The following is a 22,170-nucleotide window of genomic DNA, read 5'->3' on the forward strand; positions in this document are numbered from 1 at the left end:
TTTGATACAATCCTTAACGGCACTTGTGAATCTAGCAGCAGAGTGAACACCAGGCCGTCATCCGGGCCTAGTTCCGGTTCCAGTGCGGGAAACAAATGTTGTACCTCCTCAAATACAAGTTTCCAAAGGTAGGGGAAAGGAAATGAGGTGCACAACATCGAGAGACGGGCAGAGTCGAACTGGTTCCACGTAGTGGAAATGCGGCAATAGAAGAATTAATAAAGCGTCTTCAGTTTCACTTTCACTGTGCACGCCCCCCCAAACCGGACCTGGCGTCATCTGTTATTATTGTTTGTACATACTGTATATGCTATATTTTCTCTGCAAAGATGGAAATATAAAAGACAGTTAATGCAAACACACCTGTTTATACTCTTTTATTCCCTCACCCAATGATAATCGATAAGAGAATCAATAAGGAATCGGATCGATAAGCAAAATCGATAATGGAATCGTTAAATTCTTATCAATTCCCATCCCTAATCAAAGGTTTCAAAATCATTTTAGTTCAGGTTTCACATAAAGACCTATTTAATCTCAAGTAGGACACAAAAAGAAAACAGTAACCTATAAATGATGACAACTCCAAATTTTTCTCTTTGTTTTAGTGTAAAAAAAGTTAAATTACATGAAAATGTTTACACTTACAAACTTTCACCTTTACTCTGGCCCCTTCCTGTTAAGCCCCATGAAAACTCATTAGGGAAAAAAAATGGATTGCATTCAGTGGTGTGAGAGCAGTTATTTTTTTGACACTGTTTTGTCACCAAAGTTTTTTTTTTTGTTTTTTTGTTTTTTTTTTCATGTCACAGCCAATGATGAAAAATGAAGTATCGATGTTAGTAAAGTTACGTACATATGACAATCTGGCCAAAAATATGACTGAGGCAATTATGCTGTGAGGCTAACAATATGATGTTTGTCAGTTTAAAGCATAATTTTATGATCCAAGAAAGTCACAATTTGTTATAAAACTGTTGAAGTACCAGTGTGTGAAAATACATAAATATGAAGACCACAGACCTGAAAGCTGCAGTAGTGACATCATCATAAATGTCCACCTCCACAGCTGCTGAGGATGCGTCTGTGTTTTCAACATGACCAGACTTGTATTGATTCCTCTTCTTTTAATACTCCCTCAACTCTTCAACAATGAGGTGAATGGGCTCTATGCACAGCCCCACTACTTCCTGAACTTCAGGTGGGTCCTTTATTTCCTGTCTTTCATTAGTGGACACACTGATTAATCATGGTGTGACTATTTAATCAATAGTCACAACAAGAAGTAGGAGGCACACCTGGATTAATCAGTGTGTCCAATAATGAAAGACAGGAAATAAAGGACCGACCTGAAATTCAGGAAGTAGTGGGGCTGTGCATAGAGCCCATTAGGCCAAATTAATGGCTGTGTTGGTCTTGGTGATATGTATCATGTGTGACAAGAGATGCAGTCCATTGAGCCATTTAACATAAAACTAGATGCTACTTTAGATTAGATTAGATTAGACTTTATTGATCCCACAACAGGGAAATTCATTGGTCAAGGCAACAGCATTGAAGTGCAAAAAACATGTGCATGCATAAAGATTAAAAAAAAAATGCATAACTGACTTTCTTCACTCATATTTGTTATATTGTTTATTTAAATAAACAAATATCACCTGTGTAAAAATTATTTGTCTTTAGCCATTGACCACCACAGGGCTTCACTTCTCTATCACAGTTTATTTACATTTTTGTACCGTGGTTGAATATTTTAGTAATGAGATTTATATATTTTAGCAATAATAATAATAATAATAATAATAATAATAATAAAACAAATAATGGATTGGATTTCTTTAGCATGTTTCAAGGCACTCAAAGTATTTTTAATTTTTATGTCATATCTGCCATGTTTAGTTTTTATTAGCAAAAGGTAAATAAAGTATTATTTATTTTGCAAGTTCTAAATTACACAAATAAAACCTTTTTCTCCTTCTTAAGATGTATGGGTAACAGTGATGGCATAAAGTGCATTTGTTCATGTCATTATTCAAAGTTTGTGTGACAACTAATGGCCACCTCATATTTCAGTATTGTGACAAATGTAGCAATGCATTCTGGGATCAGTTTCAGCCCTTCTGAGATGGTCAGTGTGTTTGCTCGGTTTTAAACAGACAGCTGCTTCTTAGAACTGATGAAGATTGAATTAATCCAGTGGGATTTGTGTAATATCAGGACTAATTAGAAGGTCTGTTTGATTTAAAGAGCCGTCTTTTTTTAATATCGAAAGGGACACGTTTTATACGAGAGGATCTAAGGAGATAACAATCCTGCTGGGAAGTCACATCCAAGTGCCAAACAGTGCACCTTTCTTGCTTTGTCTCAGTGACAAGTTTAATTTAAAGTAGTTAAAATTAATGTTTTTTTCAGTCTATTTGTGTCTGTGAACTTTTACAAATGTGGGTCTAGTTCACAGGATTCTCTCTCTGTATTTCTGTTCATTTCAGTTGCTACGTACGACATCTGATTAATCATCTGCGCTTGAGTCAATGGGATATTTGTTGAAACATGCTGTTTTCATTGCATTCGCAGAAACTACTTTAATAAATCTTTAACATCTGAACAAAATTAAAAGAAAACGCCATGGCACATCATAAATATTACGCAGCTTAAACCAAGAAAAACCACTCAGCGTTTAAGGACAGCATTTTTATCTATAAAGCAAGCCATGAAAAATAAAAGAGTCATGAACTAGAATCATCAATTACAGTTGTGGTTTACATTAGTCTCAACATTGGGATCTTTTTTGGAGCATTTCTTTTTCCTAGCTTAAATGACATTCAATTCATTTTCTCCCTCTCTGACAGGCATTCATTACAGTCAGGTCTGGTTTAGAAATACTCCCACTGTGATGATGGGTGTTGGTGTCACAGCAACATCCCACACCAGCTGTCTGCCACGCTGTAGCCCATATCCAGATGTGTATCCAGCTGTGTCACTGCTGGTGGTGGAGGAGGGTGTGGGATAAGTTCAGTACAGGCCCGTCAAGCATATGGTGGTGGTGTTGATGCGTCGGTCATTCTGAACACAGGGAGGAGGTTTTGCGGGAAGTGTATGACAGCAGATCTCTAATCAAATTACAGTTATCGTTGTCTTTTCTCAATAGCAGCTAGGGCTGGGTATCATGGCCAATTTCCTTAATCAATTTGATTTCGATTTGTAAGGTTTCATAATCGACTGATGACGATTCAATCCGATTTCAATTCAGTATTAATAGATTAGTTCGGGGGGCGGGGGGGGGCAGTGCAAGTGAAAGTAGTCGCTTTTCCATGGACATCTGCACAAAACTTTACCGATATTTACTAAATGTCAGAAAAACAGAAGTGCGTAATGTCGGTTTTTCCATTAAAATCACAAATGCGATGATTTGTTTATTTATGATCGCGAGATGATATGAGAAGTGCTTCCATAAACATGGCGATGAACATAAATATGGTGTTGATTTACAGATATATTCATTATTATTATATATTACCCATCTGTCTCCTACTAAAAAAATGATTGGGTTTCCTGGTGTGTCCACACATACCGCAACATGTTTCTTCTTCTTCTTCACTTGTAGTAACATACATCAACATCCGCTTTTGTTTTGTTTTTTTTATTCACATGACTGTAGTTGTGAAAAAGATCTTTCCATTGCAGTTTTGCGTGATATACCATTTGTGCTATGCCCAAAAAAACCACCTCTTGCCAGCGCAAAAACTTTTAATCAAAAAATGAGACTTTTGGCGAAATTGTCATTTTTCCATTAGGTAAATTTTTATGCGCAAGCTATATTTGCGCAATTTGAGGGTCAATGGAAAAGCGACTAGTGAAACTGAAGACGCTTTACTATTCCTCTAACTCCACACTCCCCTATGGCTGAATATGGATCCAAGGTAATATTCCCAGAACGGCCGCTTCCAAAACCCGCCTTGGAGAGCCTCCGCTCACCAGACGGTCTGGGTGGCGAATTCCTCCACACTGTAGGTTCAAGTTTTAGGCCGGAAGGACCTCCTGTGGACGTGTTTTCCCCACCCTTCATCCACCCCCCTCCCATGCCAGAACTGTTGCGAGTGAGATCGAAGCACCCCGTCTCCCCCGGGGGCCCACAAGATGGAGCCAGCCATGCCTCGGTGATACCGGGGTCAGGTACTCGCGGTCCTGCTCTGAAAAATCGATCTCATCCACTATTAATCAATAACGTAAAATTAAAATGAAGTCAATCCAAAATCAATCAAATCTATTTTTTTTACCCAGCCCTAATAGCCGCTGATGGGCATCTGTTGTCTTGTTGCGGCTGTGGTTGATAGCCTGGTCAACCATCATCTTTCTCAATGAGAAATCTGTCTGGAATCGTGGGGCTTGAATCCAAATATGAAGGCGGGACTATCAGGCGCCAAGTAAACCAACCACAGATAAGACGCATGTGACGCAGTGATTCGATGAGCAGATCCCTAATGTCAGCAAACCTCAGCATGTTTCCAGCATGGCGTGTGGTGGTGGTGGTCGAGTAGAAACTTACACTTACAGGGTGCAATCTGTAATTCAGTCCTTATTTTTGAATCGAGTAAACAACCAACAACAGCTGTAAAGAGGTTTGCAGACTTGGAACTGACTTAGACTCACGACAAAAAGAAGCTGGTGCATGTGACGCATTGGGAAACCCCCCCCCCCCCAGACTTGTGATTGGTCGTATAGAATAGATTGTGCATATTTCACCGCAATTGGCCTAGTTCCAGACTGTTTTCGCAGTTTTGAATACACTGAGAAAACCAGATGGCTGCCGAGGCTATGTGTTTGAAGCTGTGACATGTAATTCTGAAAGTGCGAACAGCCATAGCAGCCAGTGGGCCTCGGGATGAAGACTGCAAGTCTGTAGGTCAGACATGAGGGAGGGCAAAGCAATTACAATGTGCTGAGTACACAAGGCACGAGCATTAGTTGACAGGATTAGAGGAGAGACAGACTGAGTGAAGACACACTGTATGAGCAGGTGTTAGATTACCTCATGTGATGCACCGCAAAAGAAAAGAAATCTGAAAGAGACGCTCAAAAACATGTCCTTCCTAATCAGTGTTCTGGTGTAACGATGGCTACATGTTGCATATGTGGGTTTTTGACATTAAAGACATCCTCTGATAATTATCACTGCATTTGGTTTGACATTTGCTCTGATAATAGGAAGAAATGTTCTCAATAAGACTCATTAGTTTGGTGCACTTGGTAATGAAGCAGACTGTCAAAGAATGTAGCATTTGGTTCATTGATTCTGACAGGATTACACAATAGAGGGTATGCACGTGACGTCACCGCGGTTCCGCCCACTGAGTGGCAGAAAGAGGGAGATGAGTAGCAGCGTTGGCTTGAATACTGTCTAAACTGAAGAACAACATTTAATAAAAAAATGGGGAAGAGCTGTTGTGAGATTGATTGTATGAACAGGTTTGAAAAACAGGTGGAGCTATCGTTTTACAGGCACCGAAAGACAAAGAAAACAGAAGTAGATGGATCCACAAATCCAGGAAACCAAACCTAGATCTGTGGATCCTGTTTTGTGTCAGGTAACATTAATTTATGCTGTATTTTTGGGTCAAATCATACCTTAAATTACGTATTGTTTTGGCTGACGTTACTTCTTAGTAAAGCCCTTGGTTTCATGATCAGATCTTTCATGGTTTTTGTCTTCATTTTGAGATTATGAACCTTGTGCTCCTACATGATTTGTAAACTAACTTAAACTGAGGCTAACCCAGTTTTTCAAATACGGGGGAACTGGAGAATAAAGCAATGACAGCGTATTAGGGCCACATGAGAAAATAAAAACGCTTGTCACTATAAGTATAAAGTCATAAAATATCGATATAAAACCCGTAATTTTATGAGAATGAATTCGAATACAAAAGAATCACAGTGTTATGAGAATAAAGTCATAGTTATAAAAAAACTCAGAATTTAACAAAAATGTCATTTGTTTATGAGATTAAAATCATCATATTCCGACAATAAAGAAATAAATATACAAGACAATAAATATTACAAGAATAATGTCGTAATTTAAAAACAGGTGGGAAAAATATCATAATTTACAAGAATCCAGTCGTACCCTGCTGGTCCACAGCAGTAGTATCTGTGTTGTATAAAGTACTTGATCTGAACTAGACTCAGTAAATCTCCTCAGTGCCAGTAGATCACGCATATATTCACTGGGGTCAGTACACGATCAACTGTAAATGCACTTTGGATCAGCTGGTTCTGGGCCCTAGTTTTGGACCCTGGTTGTCAGTAATGATGAAACCATGTATATTTGTTTCAGGTAAAAATAGCGATGATCCCCTCCACCCTGGATGTCAGGATACACGATTTCTGTCCACATGTCAGTGTTTGTCGACCACTTGTTCTTTGGTAGTTCATACGGATCCGTGTCCAGTCCAGTTGTCCTTCATTTAATTTCATATTTCACATTTTCCTGGTCTTGCTGTGTTTGCTGCTATACTCCGTCATGTTGAGCAGGTTGGGTTTTGACACTCAGTCTGACGTAAAGGGGCATGGCCTGGGGGGGAAGTGACGTATGTGCATACCCCCTATTGGGAATCAGGATTTAAGAGTCTGTTCCACAGAATAATGATTCATCTGGTGGAATAATAAAAAACATTTGCCCCTGGTTAGAAAATAAGTCAAGACAAGTCCATTGCAAAAGTTTGCAAGAGGAAAAATCTATTATTACATGATGAAGTCCCCAAAGTTCATTTTTGTACTAGAGGCAAAACATACTACAAAGAAACTTCATGTTTGAAGAATTATCAGAATGAAATTGTATCGGCTTGATAAATGAGTATTATCTGCCTTGCTTTAAGATAAAGACACTCTGTTTTAGAAAGAAATCCTATTAACTACTTAGAGCTCCTCTCGGTGGGATTTATTGACTTTAAATCTAGGGAAAATCTGACTGAGAGTTGAATTAAATAAATTAAAGTCAAAGTTAGAACTTGGAGGAGTTTGAAAATGCTAGCGAATTTAAAGTAGGCATTTACAACATCATCAGTTTCCACTTCTTATCCACGCACAAGGAAGGGAATTATTACCAAAACATAGCAGCGGGGACATTTTCCTGAGGAATCCACAGCAAGGGAGAAGATACAGTTGACCCTTGGCTGTGGGCCTGTTTTCCCTTGGTCGGACAGGGAGGGAACCACAGATGACACCGTGGCACTGACCCTGCCTCCTCCTGACAGATAGATCCTGGCAGCCTGCACTGTTTTCCCTTTACCTCACTGTACTGGATACTAATGTTTAGACAAGAGTACAAACAGTACTTTTTAGAGATGATGAGGAAATTAGGCCCATGAATACATCGTAAAAGTTAGATGGTTCGGAAACTTTCACTTTTTAAATGTGTGTGTGTGTGTCACAGCTATTTGTAGTTACAGATCCATCATACTGTATGTAGGTCCTATGACAGTGATTCTATGGCCTATTTTCCTGCAGAGATCTGTTATCAGTTACACTCATACGACTTACTTACTTACGTAGTACATACTCATAGGGTGCTTTACACCTATACTGACCAACTGGACAATGTTTGTCTGTCGTGCTGTTGTGATATCATTTGTGGTATTTCAAAGACAGTGGGATGAGGGGCTGAAAAACTGAAGGGTGCAAAGGCCGAACATGTTGTTATTCTTCCAGGACAAAAGATGATATAAATGACAATCTATCTGGGTTAAAATGATTTGAACCCAAAAAGACCCTGCGCTACTTTTATGACAGTTCCCAAAGTAAATTTGTCTCTCTATTTAACCTTTCTTAAATGATTTATCACCAATTATTATAATATTATCTGCTGTATTTTGCATTTTTTCAGTGTCAGTCATGTATTTTCCTATATTTAATTTACTGATCATGTAGACGTTCATAAAAACTCACATTAAAGTTTAGGGTTATTATATCAAAAACAGAAAAAACTGAGGAAAAGGGACTTTTTCAGCAAATATATCAATAACTGACCATAAACCCAGTGTCTCCATCCACTGTCGTTGATCCAACTCTATGGGTTTTACTGGTGAATCAATGTTGAAGAAAATGATGGCGTTTCCACGTTCACTACGGAGCCTGTGAACGTCCAAATGGGTCATATCTGATGACCATGAAAAGATGACAAACTGTTTTACACCAGTTATTTACATGTATTGATAGGATTAGTGAATCAGTGGGTATTAAAGCTATACCTACCGATGTGGCATTTCTCACAGCACTTAAGGCGGCCATACACTGTGCGATTATTTCAATCGTTGCACGCAGCTCCATCTCAAACTGTGCGAATCAGTCGTACAGTCAGACTCACGATTCCTGTTCTCACACTGCACGGACCGACGCTCGTATGTGACCTGACTGCTCACACTGTAGGACCATACACCACAGGACGCACGACACGTTTGAGTGTTGTATCCGGAAATATAACGTTAAAATACCAAGGAATCCGTAAAAGTGCATAGACGATTGTGTATTGGCGTGAGCCACGAAATGGTAGTGCTAAACAAAAACCAATGAGCTGCTTTGGTAATAGGTGCCATTATCTGTGAGGAATCAAAAAAGAAGAAAAGACAACGATGTGTTCGGTGCAGGCATTGGTTGGCCAGACGTGGACAGTATAGGCTGTCATCCTACAGCAGGAACTAGAGGTAAACTGCAACAGCCAAACTGCACAAGGACAACAGACAGCTACTGTTAGCTTGTACGCTACTGTACGCGTCTGTGTTCACGCATGCACAGTGTGAGAATTTGAGGCACATCGGTTTGTGGCACTGCTTTGACAGTACGATACACTCACGAGGAGCGAGCAGGATTTCAAACAGCTCCGTATTCCTTGCGAACACACGATTGCTGGTCGTGAGGTGCTAATCGCTTCTCTTTACGCCATGTACACTGCACGAAGCACGACACACGATTAGAGGCACATCGGGCCCGATCCCAGAAATAGTCGCACGAGTGAGAAATCGTCTCTAAACTCGCACAGTGTAAGGCCGCCTTTGGTAAAAGTTTGAACATGAACAACCCGCCTCCCTCCAAAGCCCCGCCCCCTTCCCTCTGCCTGAGCTCTGAGGCTCCTCCTCCTCTCTCCTCATGCGCAATGGAAACGGAGGAGGAAGCAGAGGCGGAGGTCCGGTCCGTTTTGGCATGTCCGCGGACCCCTCCCTCAGTAATCAGATACATCATCCACCTGCCGCGGGCCCGCGGCCCCTGTTCCATCAGTAGACCTGGTCTGTGCAGTACTGGGTCAGTGTCTTCACTGCAGTGCCCAGGGGATGGGCGCGCACACTGTGGACGCGCGGCCTCCGCGAATTTTCCCGTGGACATTTGAGGTTTCATAGTCCATACATTTATCATCCTACATCATCTTACATTGTGTGACACCATGTACATGTACCTGTATGAGTCCCACCGTCATAAAAGCTGAGCTTTATGCAGACCTGTTCAGTCCAGTACAGCTGACTTCCGGACTTTTATCTCCATCCTTCATTCATCAGACTCCCGTTTGTCCCCCTCAGTTGTTGTTTCTGTTAAATCAGTTTTTTCCCTTCCACATGTGCATGTCAGTTCTATCCAAACACATCTTAGACAGTAGACTGTGGTCAGTAACAGGAGAAGCAGCGCCAGTGAAGCGTCAGATTCAGAGGGACACATATCGGATGTGAGGCGGCGATAATGGATCGGATGCTGGACGGCCGTAATGGATGATTGACAGGAGGTTCAGTCAGGTTCGGCCAATTATTTTATTCGGACCGATTAAAATGATCGGTCAGACTTTTATTAGAAATATATGATAATTAAACATTTTTGAGTTTCAATACCTGGTGGATTTCTTTTACATTTTAGTTTGACACACACTTATTAGGAGCATTTTAAGATGACAAAAGAAAAGTGTAAAAATGCCACATCATACGGTATAGCTTTAAACGGTTTACATCAGTAGACATTCTTGTTCGATGGTGGAGGTTTGGGTCTTCATGAGTTAAACCAGGGGTCACCAATGGGCACCAGGTCGCCCGCAAGGACCACATGAGTCGCCCACAGGCCTGTTCTAAAACTAGAACTAGTCCAGATGTCTCCAACACGTTGCTCGCGCTCTACCGGTAGCTGCCAAGGGTCAATAATATAAGAACACAAAGTTGACTTGTCATTTGGTTGAACAGGTCTAAATTTCCACCCAGTCAAAATTACAAGTGTCCTGCCCCCCTCCCGAGATGAACCGTCAACTAGCTGTCAATCAAACTTTAGCACTGGTTTGCTGTCTGTCATTGGAGAGGGGCGGGGCCCAGGAGGAGCAGGATGAGCCAGATGTCAGGGAGGAAGTGGGTTTAGCCCCGCAACGATGTGGGCTGAGTATACTCACGGAGTTATTTTCACCAACAATAAAACACAGACTTCTGTTTGACAAATGTGAAAGACAAGTGTGTGAGTGTGTGTCTGATCTGTGGTGTGAGCCTGGTAGTTGGTAAAAGATGCAACGTGGAGTGGAATTTCACCAAAGTTCACAGCAACTTTTCTGGAGATTCTCCAATGGGAATCAGCCTCTGTAAAGAGAAGGAAAAAGAGCTGAAAACTAAAGTCCAAAAACAACAGTCCATGTTCACTAAACTGACCAAGGCCAGCGTTTCAACCGAGGCATCAGTAAAGTGATTCACATCCTGGACAAGCGCAAACATATGTGTGCTATGTGCGCATGCGCTCAGACAGCTGGAGTCGGAGCTGGACAGGTGCCTCTGCGTTTTACTCCAGTGTGATGACTCTGTAGAAGTGACAGGGGGATGGTGGATTTATGTGCACAAAGTTGTTCTGTTTTTAGTTGATATGTTTTGACAGCATATGTGAATTTAGAAAAGGTCAAATCCTTCAGAAATACAGTGACAACATTCCTTTTCAGAATTTCAAAGTATTAAAAATGCACATACAGGTGTGTATTATTTGTTTTTAATAATGCTATAAAAATATGCAGGATTGTTCCATTTCATATTTGACATAGTATTAAAATATTTAGGAATACAGCATGCAAATGCTTGTATCTGTTTTTTTCTACTTTTGATTTTCTTAATAAAAGTAAAATAATAGTTTCATTTTAACACTATTTAAGTATTGTAAATGTTAAAACAAATAAATATAAATAAATAAAATAATAAATGAAGAGCACAATGTTTGAAACGTATTATACAAAATACGAGTGTGTATGCAAATTAGGTATGTAAATAAATGTTGCTAAATTAGCGTAGCCCTCCGACAACTTCATTATGTAAAAGTTGCTCACAGAAGAGAAAAGGTTGGTGACCCCTGAGTTAAACATTGGCATCAGCCCAGAATTTCACAATTGGCACATTCCTAGTAGCAAGGATTTCCCTTAGTTTTCCAGTAATGAGGGGTTTATATTATCCCATTGAAACTGTAATGACCTCAGATGTGTCCGTGCATTTCTTTCAGGCTGTCCCTCCGTCCATCTCTTCACATTTACAACACAAAGAACAACTTGACAAAGTGTCTTAAAATTTAGCACAAATGTTCCCTTGTACTCCAGGATGAACTCACATGATTTTGCTGGCCGAATGTGAAGGGCATTGTGATCTCATGCCTCTAATAAATGTGACACCTCAGGAAACACCTTGAGGGATGCCATTTATGTACAAATGATATAAATAGTACGTTGTCCTTTATATGTCATGTTTCGTTTTGAATGTTTCTGCCTGACTTTGTACACTTTGTTTCTTGTGTTTTTGCTGCTGTAAACACTGCAGTTTCCTGACAGTGGGATCAATAAAATTATATCTTATCATAGTTCCATGCAACAAACAATTTAGTATGCATGTTCATGTTTTGGTGGCTAAAAAGGTGTGGCATTAATTCTAGGTTGTTTGGAATTGAGAGAAATTCACTGAACTTGAGGCTCAGTCCATATTGTTTTTAACCATTATGCTTACCATATTTATGAAAGTCAAGTCTTGAGTCTGAATTTTGTTTGTGGAAGGCTAATTTCTCCAGGTGTGGGGTCCACTGGTCCCTCCATTCAAAATCCTATTATAAAAGAGAAGTGAACTCTGTGTGTCTCGGGCATCACACAAAATCTGGAAAGAGCTGACTACTGCAGTTTGGCATACTTAGGTATTTTTGGTCAAGGAACCGAGTAGCAAAAATGGCAAGTTGATAGAGCCAGTATTTTGGGAGATATTAGTAATTTTGGAATACAATAGCCTCCCAATGGCCAATCACATTGCTATGCCCAGAATTATAGAATTATCATTCTTCGCAACATTGCCCCCCCCCACCAGCTGCCGAAACACTCATCCACGCTTTCATCACTTCCATACTAGATTATTGCAACAGCATTCTTTATGACCTTCCTTCCACTGCCCTCCAAAAATTGCAGTATGTTCAGAACTCAGCCACCCAGTTACTCACCCACTCCTGCTCCAGAGATGACAACACACCCATCCTCCGTCAATTTCACTGGCTTCCCATTCAACAGTGCATTAACTTCAAGATCCTCCTCATCACCTACAAAACCCTACGCAACCTTGTCCCCTCTTACCTGACTGATTTACTGCACCGCCACTCACCAAATCGCCACCTCCACTCTGCTGATGCTAACCTTCTCACCCCCATTACAAAGACTAAGTTCCGTACCCTGGGTGACAGAGCTTTTGCTGTCGCCGCCCCAACCTTCTGGAACTCCCTACCCCTTCACATCTGGAACTCCGACACACTCACCTCATTCAAAAGCCAACTCAAATCCCACCTCTTCAGATCATCATTCGAAAAGTGACTATTCCACCTCATCCACCCTCATCTACCTTCTCTCGTGTTTTCTTTTTCCGTATCTGTCTCTACATTTTTGCATGAGTATTTGTTCTTTGTTTGCCGTTTAGCCGTATCTGTTTACCTGTTTGCTGTGTGTTAGTCCCTTGGCTGTTTATTGTAAAGCGTCTTTGAGTACTTAGAAAAGCGCTATATAAAACTGATGTATTATTATCATTGATGGGGATTATCTAGCAACAGATAAACAATAGGGCCATGTTGCCATGGTGTCAAATTTCATGTGCAGAGACAGACATGCCAGCTGAGAGGTTATTCACCTGAAAATGATTCAACAATTACATTCAACTAGTTGAATTTACCAATAAAGTAAAGGAATGAACTGGATCAGAGGAACTTCAGCCTGTGGCTCCCCATGGGTCAACGTGGTTATATATTTATTTATTTATTTACTCATCATTATGGAACATTATTACAATAAGTGTGCCAAAATGCTTACCACAAATATGAGGAATAATTTTGGGGCACCACTGAGGAACAACTGCAACCATTGGATGTGACAAACGGTAGTTAGTTTTGACTCTCTTCTCATTGATGGTAGATTAATTTGGCTTAGGTGGTCTCCAAATTGCATGGATGCTCCATCTGGAATCTCGATAGGGAAAACCCTGCCCTAATAAATTTTGCAAGAGAAGACATCTTCACATCAACCATGCTGTCATCTGTTGTTGTCTTGGATTGCCATTTTATAGCCTTCAGCCATTGGCCGGTTGAGGAGGGTAGGACGGTAACCAGAGTAAAGTAAATAGGTATATAGTCTGTGTAGTTTTTTTGTTTTTATTACTATTATTATTATTATTTTTTTTTAATTTTATATTGTTTGCTTTTACAGTACCTTGTTTTTTTTACACTATCCTTATACACGTATACTTTTTTTTTCTTGCACTTTATTATGTTGCTGCCTTGATTGGTAAATTTCCCCGTTGTGGGATCAATCTAATCTAATCTAATCTAATCTAATCTAATCTAATCACAAGAACGAATGGGTGAAACTCCCACTTGAGCTAATACTACTCCTGACTTGCACTATAAAGTGATAAACTTATTAAACATACAAACACTGACAAATTAATTTATTCAATTAATAGAAGCTCCAAAAGTCAATGAATGTTGACTGTGCAGATATTAAACCCTTTTATTAGCTCCAAAATCTGATTAACAGTGGAATATTTTGCAGAACGATCACCAGAACACTTAGTAGAGTCATTATTTCAAGAGAGAACTTAATTGGAGCCAACATCTAGTGGGTGTCAGGGGTATTTACACTTAAATGTCTGCATTTGCTTGAATTCCAAGCCACATTCTTGCCCCTTTGATTACAACACAGCAACAGGTCTATTGTATTTTAGATGTAATATTCAACACAGAGAAAGAGAACAAAACAAGATGAAGCACACTCTTTACATTGCTGTTGTCTGCTTAGCCTGTTCCCTATATTCTCCTGTTTTCATGCTCTACTTCTTGTGGAGCTCCAGCCGATGAGCTCCTATGCTGAGGAACATCTGGTCTTCAGAAGGAACATGTGTATAGGATGGACGTTAGTGACAGAATCATGTTAGTTTTTCTTTTGCTTGCTTGTTCAATCAGACAGCCTGCTGTTTTGTTAAAAGTGGAGTAAATCTCAGTGCTTCCCGTGGTCCACATTATCCACAGCAGGGTTTCCAGTGCTCTCAGAGAGTTATCGCTGCACAGCTGCACCTGTTTCCTCTTATTTTTGGCCGTCCCAATCCCCTGTTTGCACGGCCAGCTATATCCCCCACTTTCTCTGTCCTCGTTTATTCGCTCTCTTTCATTTATCCCCTGTCTGTTTTTGACAGTCTGCTCGGCTGTGCTTTCCATTATTTGATAACTAGCCTGACAGGTGATATTACACCACTTTGCAAGAGTTGCAAGCCTCCATGTGGTAAAGTCACTTATAATTATTCATTGTCAGTCAGTGGCAGTATCCATCACCCAGTGGCTGGCACACTGTGGTTAGTCATGGGGAAAGCAAGCACAGACTGACACAAATACTCTGCTTTTTTGTCTTTGTCTTACGGGGCACTATCAACACAAGATTTATCTGAAACGAATTTATGTCAGGTTACATTTACTGAGCAGTATGAAATGATAATGGCCATTTTCCAGACTGTAAAAACTTTTTTTTCAAGGTTCATATTTGTTTCAATTTTTTGTTCATGGGTAATTTTTGACAAGAATGAGACGTTGTGTGGCTTCGTTAACTGGCTTATTCCACAGAAAATTGGTCTTTTAGTATATTCCTATGAACCACCAGCTATTCAATTCACAGAGGAGGCTGCAACTTTTGATGAAAGGCAAAACAAAGGCTCTTTATAAAGATAACTGATGCAAAGTGGTTCCATTAAGGACCTAAGGTCTTTGTAAATGTCTCCATTGAAAGAATGACAGAAACAGACATCCATTTTCGACTGTCTCAGTAATTATGCTGTTTAGAGATCAAATCAAGTCGATGTACTAAGTAGAGCAGGGGAGATGACATGGAAATGACAATGACTCTTTTAGCAGTGGTTTTTATGCATAATTACAAGTAGCTAATTATAACATCCTGTAATTGATTTGAGTACATTTCTCAGTGTCAGTGGATAACTGCGTATTGTTGTATTGTTGTTAATGTATGTACATGTATGTCTACACAAAAACACTACCCTTTGTTTTATTGTGGAAGTAACTGAAAAGAGCAAAAGTAACCGTAGGCCTAATGTAACTAATTTAATGCATTTTTTCTGCATGGCATTGGCTAGGAGTTTGAAGAGCATGTTTTCTTTCTGTCCTGTGCAGAGTATGGAGGCTTGGGCCTTGACTACACTTACAATGTGGCAGTGGCAGAGGAGCTGGGCAACATCCGATGTGGAGGCATCCCCATGGCTATCGGTGTACAGTCTGACATGGCAACTCCTGCACTGGCCAGGTATTTCCACAACACTAAGATCTTTAATAAACTGGGACAGATTTGTCTTAGCTAAAATGTGTACTACACAATATTGATCATTCCATTTAAAATATGATTAAAGTTGCAGTGATATCAAAAAACTTGATAGTTTTTTGATATCATTAGGCATAATTCTATAATTACCTCTCAGGTTGACATTAAAGTTAACTCACTTTCGTTTGTTAACTCACTCTGCATTTTACCCATCAGAATACACACACATTAGCTAGCATCAGCAGTTAGCATCAGCACATAGCACACATTAGGAACAGTGGGCTCCCATTGAAAGCACGGGGGGGCGCAACTCCAGATTTTCATCAGTACTGTGGTCAGGGTTAGTAGATATTGTATTTCAAGTCATCTGAAAGGAAACGAGTCGTCACCATTTTTGTGGACTGTTTTAGGCTAAACCACAGGTGTTTTCAGACAGGTAGTGGGGCTGATGAAATGGTTTTAGGTCATCTTCTGTAGATTTATATTTAGTTTTGCTTTGGACAGAGAGGAGAAAGCTGTAGAGGAAAGGGAGTATTTTAAAATCGTGGCATTTTTCTCTGATTTGAGCTCCTACAGTTTTAATTAAATCTATTTTATATTGCCCCAGATACTTGTATGAGTACTTTAGTCTTCATTTAAGTCCTGTCAAAACTGTTGGTAGTCTCGTCCTGTTAATAAAGGATCTGACTGTGACGTTTGTCTCGGTGCAATCTAAGGTGACTTTTGTATCAAGTCCTGTTATGTTTAGTACCAGAGAGTTTCTCTGTCATATTTACTGTGACATATAGTGGTGAAGTCACAGAATATTTCCCAACCTAACCTTGGTGGCCCCAAAAAGTCCCTTGTTAAACTCAAAGTGGTATGTGCTTTCTGGGCTTTGTAGATGAGGGGATATTTACTCTGGACTATACCCAAACAAGTGGGTGAAAAAGTCCACAGCTCGTTCAGAGGTAACAAAAGCACAACAATTCTCCTTTTCATGTGATGATAAACTAAATAAAATGTTATTATAAATTTTATATTCCATTTCTGCTGTTAGCTCCCCCTAAATCTTCTGAATTTTACACAATGGACCTTCAAAACCTTTTCTCTCATGACCTTGCGTGAACTCTAAAGTTTATATCAGTGCACAGTATTTGTTTTCCATGGACTGGAATGTGAATGAATTAAATCTGTCAGTCAGAATGAAAGTAAAGCTCAGCGCTCTTAGTCATAAAGCAAAGTCTCCAGTTTTTTTTTTTACTTTACAGATGTGGCTTTTTGACTGAAGGATAGCTGTCCTCTCTCAAGGGCTGTACAGTATCTCGATGGTTTTATGAACGTTAGGTGTGAAAGAACAGTCTGTTACACAGTCGCACTTTATCCAAACTTCACTCTCGAGGGGTTCATATGTATTAATATATTTGGTCTTTTTTGTTTCTGTCATACTGAAGGCCTTCAGTTGTGATATTGTCGTGCTGTGAAACAGCTGCTGGTGACACAAGATGGAATTCATTGAAATAGATTCAGTCTCAGGAGCTTAATTAGGGGATCTACACTTGCCTGCAACGAGGTTTAAGTGCTGTGAGAGAAGCAAAGAAATGAACATCAAGGGAGATTCCTGACAAGACCCCCTCCCCTGTCCCACTGGAACTGTAATTGCCTCAAACATCCCGATGTCCTCTTAAAGCACTCAATCCACTGCTCTGTCTTGCCAAAGCCAGACACATACAGAACTTTTCAGAAGTTTAGTACAAAATGGTCTACTATATAGGTTTTTGCTAATCATGATCACATTGAGTAGATAGAAAAACATCTACTTAATGTTAATGTGTTTTACAGGTAGTCCAAAGGCAATTCTCCTGGATTTACATAGTCTCAGAGTAATTGCATGTTTGTTTGTGTGTGTTGCTACAGGTTTGGTTCACATGAGCTAAAGGAAGAGTTCCTCCTTCCCTCCATCATGGGGGACAAAGTGGCCTGCCTCGGCGTCAGTGAAGTCGGTGCTGGTTCTGATGTGTCGAGTACGTCTCTTCATAATTCATCCTCATCCTCATATGATTTCCTTTAGTCTCTGACAGATCATCGTACATCAGACTGTTACTAACACGGTTGATACACAAGTATTAAAGGGAGGAACACACCATGTCTACAATCAGTGGATGCCAATGGTTGTCTCCCTCAGACTTTCCACGGGGTTTCAGTGGAATTTTGACACATCTTATAATTGATTTTAGTTCAGTGCTTGGTTGAAGCCTGGGGAAACTAAGAATATGAAGGCTAGTGCAGCTTGTGCAAGAAAAGCCACTTGGAAAATTGTAGTAAACTGCCGTGGAAAATTCACCTTAAACTTCTGTATTCTCAATGGGAGCATCACCAAAGTAAAGTCAAGGGCAGCAGGAAATGAAATAGTTATTTACGTCTCTCATGGTCTTAAAAAGTCTTAAACTTAACTTGAAATCTCTAGGAACCCCCGTCCCAACTGATATAGACAGCATGGACAAATCTGTATGTGTACTTATATATTTGACCATGTTAAGGTCAACATCATTGCATTTTATACCACTTTTTGTCCTGATTTAGTATCATATTTTATACGTTAAGTAATGTATAAGTGTAAGTGACACAGCGCAAGTATTTTTTGTTCTTAAACTTTGAGGATTGATGGCAAAAACGTCTGTGGTGTAACTTTAGAGACTGTTACACTAATAATTCAACTTCCCTAAAAGCTTAGCATTGGTGTAATTGTTACATTACAGCTCTTTAGTAAATAAAACTAATGGATTTCCCTTATTCTAACTGCTGTAACTAATTAGGTGGTGAAGGGGGTGTAATATTTTTTGTTCTTTTGTGGTTAGAGCTTTTGACATTTTTAGATGCATTAAGTCTTCAGGTTACTTGAACCCAACATAAATACAGAGTGGACATTTCAACAAATGCACGCTTTTAAAACAAGTAAAAAAAAAAAAAAAATCATGAATTTCTCATCCTGCCAACTTGTGTGTGTGTGTGTGTGTGTATATATGTATAATCGACCCACAAAGTCTAGACACAGATGAATGTCTGCGGTAAAATCTTGCCAGAAATGTATTTCTTTGCCCGTTTGCCCACTGGGATATTAAATTTTAACACTGTGTCATTGCTGTCACTTTTCTAATCACCTCTCCATTCATTCCTGCACCACATCATAATTCAGGTATTAAGACCAAGGCAGTGAGGAAGGGGGATGAATATGTGATCAATGGTGGAAAGATGTGGACCACCACCGGCACACAGGCTGACTGGATGTGTCTCCTGGCAAACACCAGCGATGGGCCGCCACACAGGAACAAATCTCTCATCTGTTTGCCCATGAACCTGCCAGGTAGGATCAGCTGCTTATTTATGCTCTTGTTTTTCCTCCTAAAGCAGACGGCCTTCTATTGGAGACAAATATTATAAGCATTAAGTTACTCTATTCATATACACCAGCAAATATCTGTCAAATTTACGGCTCTGTATGCTTTTCTTCTCTGTTGTTTTTAGAGGGTATCACCATAAAAGGCCCGTTCTACCGTTACTGTATCTATTCTATAAATAGCGTTTGTTGTTTGGCGCTCGTGTGCTTTTATCGATGCTGCATCATGACGTCGGCTTTGTTTCCCGTTGTTTCAACCGTAGGAGTACACATCGCCCGCAAGATTGATAAACTGGGTATGCGGTCATCAGATACAGCAGAAGTGTTCTTCGACGACGTCCGAGTTCCCTGCAAAAACGTGATTGGCCAAGAGGGCATGGGCTTCACCTATCAGATGATTCAGTTCCAGGAAGAGAGGCTCTGGGCAGCGGCCAGTGGTGAGTGAGCTTGTCTTTAAACTTTGACATCTGTTTTCTCATTAAAACACTCACTCTTTTTACTCTGACATCTCCCCTGCCTCCTGCAGATTTTACGGGAAATGTTAAATTTCGTGGGATTTGTGTTTCATTTGCAAAAACTGGGGAGTTCAGGTCATGTAGTTCAAAATATTAACAGACTTTGCTGGGGCTGTTTACTTTGGGTTTGAGAAAGCGAGAGTCATTGTTTTTTTCTCAGAACTTGTGATGTATAAAAATGAAACTGCTCTGGTATTTCTACTGTATCTGACTAATAAGTTAATCTGTCTGGTCTGGTATGTTAATGCGTCATCATATAAACACAGAGATAACTTGGATTCCCACATGGAGCTTGTGATACTCCACTACGAGCCCTGTTGGTTTTCAATTTGAGTGTTTGTACACAACCCGACGTCACTTTTTCTTTCATTTTGCTGGTTTGCATCCCTCTGAAACAAAAAACTCATTAACCAGGATAATTAAAGTCAGCAGTAAAATCATTGGTACTACAAAAATACCTTTCAGATCTGTACAATAACCAGGCGTCAAAGAAGGCAAAATCAATCATGTCTGACAGCATTCTGACGTTAAGTTCCTGCCCTCAGCCATCTATAGTAGGGGTCTCAAACATGCGGACCAGGGGATGAATTTGTGAAGAGCAAAAATTCCACAGTCAAGGCTGTGACATCATTTTAGTTCAGGTTCAATATGATCTCAAGTAAAATAATAATAACCTGCAAGAAATAATGACTCCATATTTTCTTCTTGGTTTGATGTGAAAAAAATAATATTACACTACACCTATAAATAATGACAACTTCAAATTTTTGTCTTACTTTTCGTGCAAAAAATAACATTAAATTATGAAAATATTTAAGTTTACAAACTATCCTGTAACAGTAAAATGTGAATAACCTGAACAAATACAAAGAACCTGAAATATCTAAAGAAAATTAGGCACAATTTTAACAATATTCTGCCTGTTACTAAGTGTTTAGTGTCTTTGTAGATCTGATCCATAATGCGCATGTTTAAATGATAAGTTGAGGCATAATATTGTTAAAATTGCACTTATTTTTCTTAAGAAATTTCAGTTTTTTCAGGTTATTCACATCTTTTTTGTTTGCATGGTTTATAAAAGTAAGTATTTTCATAATTTAATTGTTTTTTTTTGCACTAAAACACAGACAAAGATCTGGAGTTGTCATTATTTATAGGTTATTATGCTATTATTTTACTGGTCCGGTCCACTGGAAATAAAATTGGACTGAATGTGGCACCTGAAAAAAAATGAGTTTGAGACCCCTGATCTATAGAATAGAATAGAATAGAATAGAATAGAGGGTTATTCAAAAAGGATCAACTGATTTCATTACGCAGTATTTTAAAAAGGAAAAGTAATAGAAAACTCCAGCCAAGTCACAAGTATTCTACTCACAATCAACTTTTATTTCCTGTCTTACAAGTGTTCAATGTAGCCACCACCTGCAGCACGGACAACATCAATGCGATAAGAGAATTCCTCCCTGTTGTTATTCGATGTTTAAGGTCATTGAGGTTAGTGGTGGAACATAACCGCGATCTGTTACATATCCCCACAACAAAAAAAAATCACACACGGTGAGGTCTGGGGATCTCGCAGGCCAAAAAGCAAGGTCTTGGGCCCCCTTCCGACCAATCCATCACCCCTGGCGCCCCTGTGGCAGCCATTCAAGACTTAGAAAACTCCTCTTTCAAATGGTCACTGACTCATCGTGGGGAAATTTCACAGTTAGCACCAGCAACATATAACAAACAAATGCAGGGAAAAAGACAGGTAGAAAAAAAAAACACATACGAGTGAGAAATGAAGATATAAAGAGAAAAAAAAGAAATTTGGTATTTATATAAATATTTATGTAAATAAAGAATTAGAATTAAAAATTAAACTGTAAGGTGCTCAAGAAAGATACACACATCAATTATACATTCAAGAAAAAATTTGAAGTATTAAACAATTAAGTAAAAAAGACTGTAAGCGGGTGTAAGAAAATGGTTTTTGCATATCCAGTGTAAACACACACACACACAAACAAAAGTGAGTCCAATTGCGTGTCAAATATGCAGAATATACGGTAATGACTGTAGTGTTAAGTCTTTTAAGTTAAAGTGTGTAGTGTATTGTCCTGGGTTATAGCAGCAGAGTGCAGTTACATGGTAAAGTGTCCAAGTGATTATTTTTTGTGGTTCAGAGCAGCCACGGCTCTGGGATAGAAACTGTTCGCATTATCATTGGATTACATTTTATTTAAGTATGTGTTTTTATTGTACCACCAGTTTTTATGTGACTGTGGTCTTGTGTCTCGCTGTGTCATTACCTCACAAGATAACTCAAAAAGTTATGGACGGATTTTCATGAAATTTTCAGGAAATGTTGATACTGGCACAAGGAAGAAATGATAAAATTTCGGTGGTGGTGGGGGGGGGGCAGATCTGTCTTGGTGGAGGTCTGTGCTCTCCAAGTGCTTTTCTTG

General features: G+C 39.5%; 1 protein-coding gene across 1 annotated transcript in view; it reads left to right on the forward strand.

Annotated features, from left to right (window-relative positions):
- LOC115428848 (probable acyl-CoA dehydrogenase 6) overlaps window positions 1–22,170 on the forward strand; it is a 48,513-nt gene that overhangs the window by 14,573 nt on the left and 11,770 nt on the right. The window contains exons 5-8 of the mRNA XM_030148072.1: window positions 15,682–15,811; window positions 17,723–17,829; window positions 19,002–19,169; window positions 19,466–19,639. Coding sequence (XP_030003932.1) covers window positions 15,682–15,811; window positions 17,723–17,829; window positions 19,002–19,169; window positions 19,466–19,639 — 579 coding nt within the window. The remainder of the gene's footprint in view (window positions 1–15,681; window positions 15,812–17,722; window positions 17,830–19,001; window positions 19,170–19,465; window positions 19,640–22,170) is intronic.

This window comes from Sphaeramia orbicularis, chromosome 11 (genome assembly GCF_902148855.1).
Source record: "Sphaeramia orbicularis chromosome 11, fSphaOr1.1, whole genome shotgun sequence".
In the NCBI taxonomy this organism is placed as follows: Eukaryota; Metazoa; Chordata; class Actinopteri; order Kurtiformes; family Apogonidae; genus Sphaeramia; species Sphaeramia orbicularis.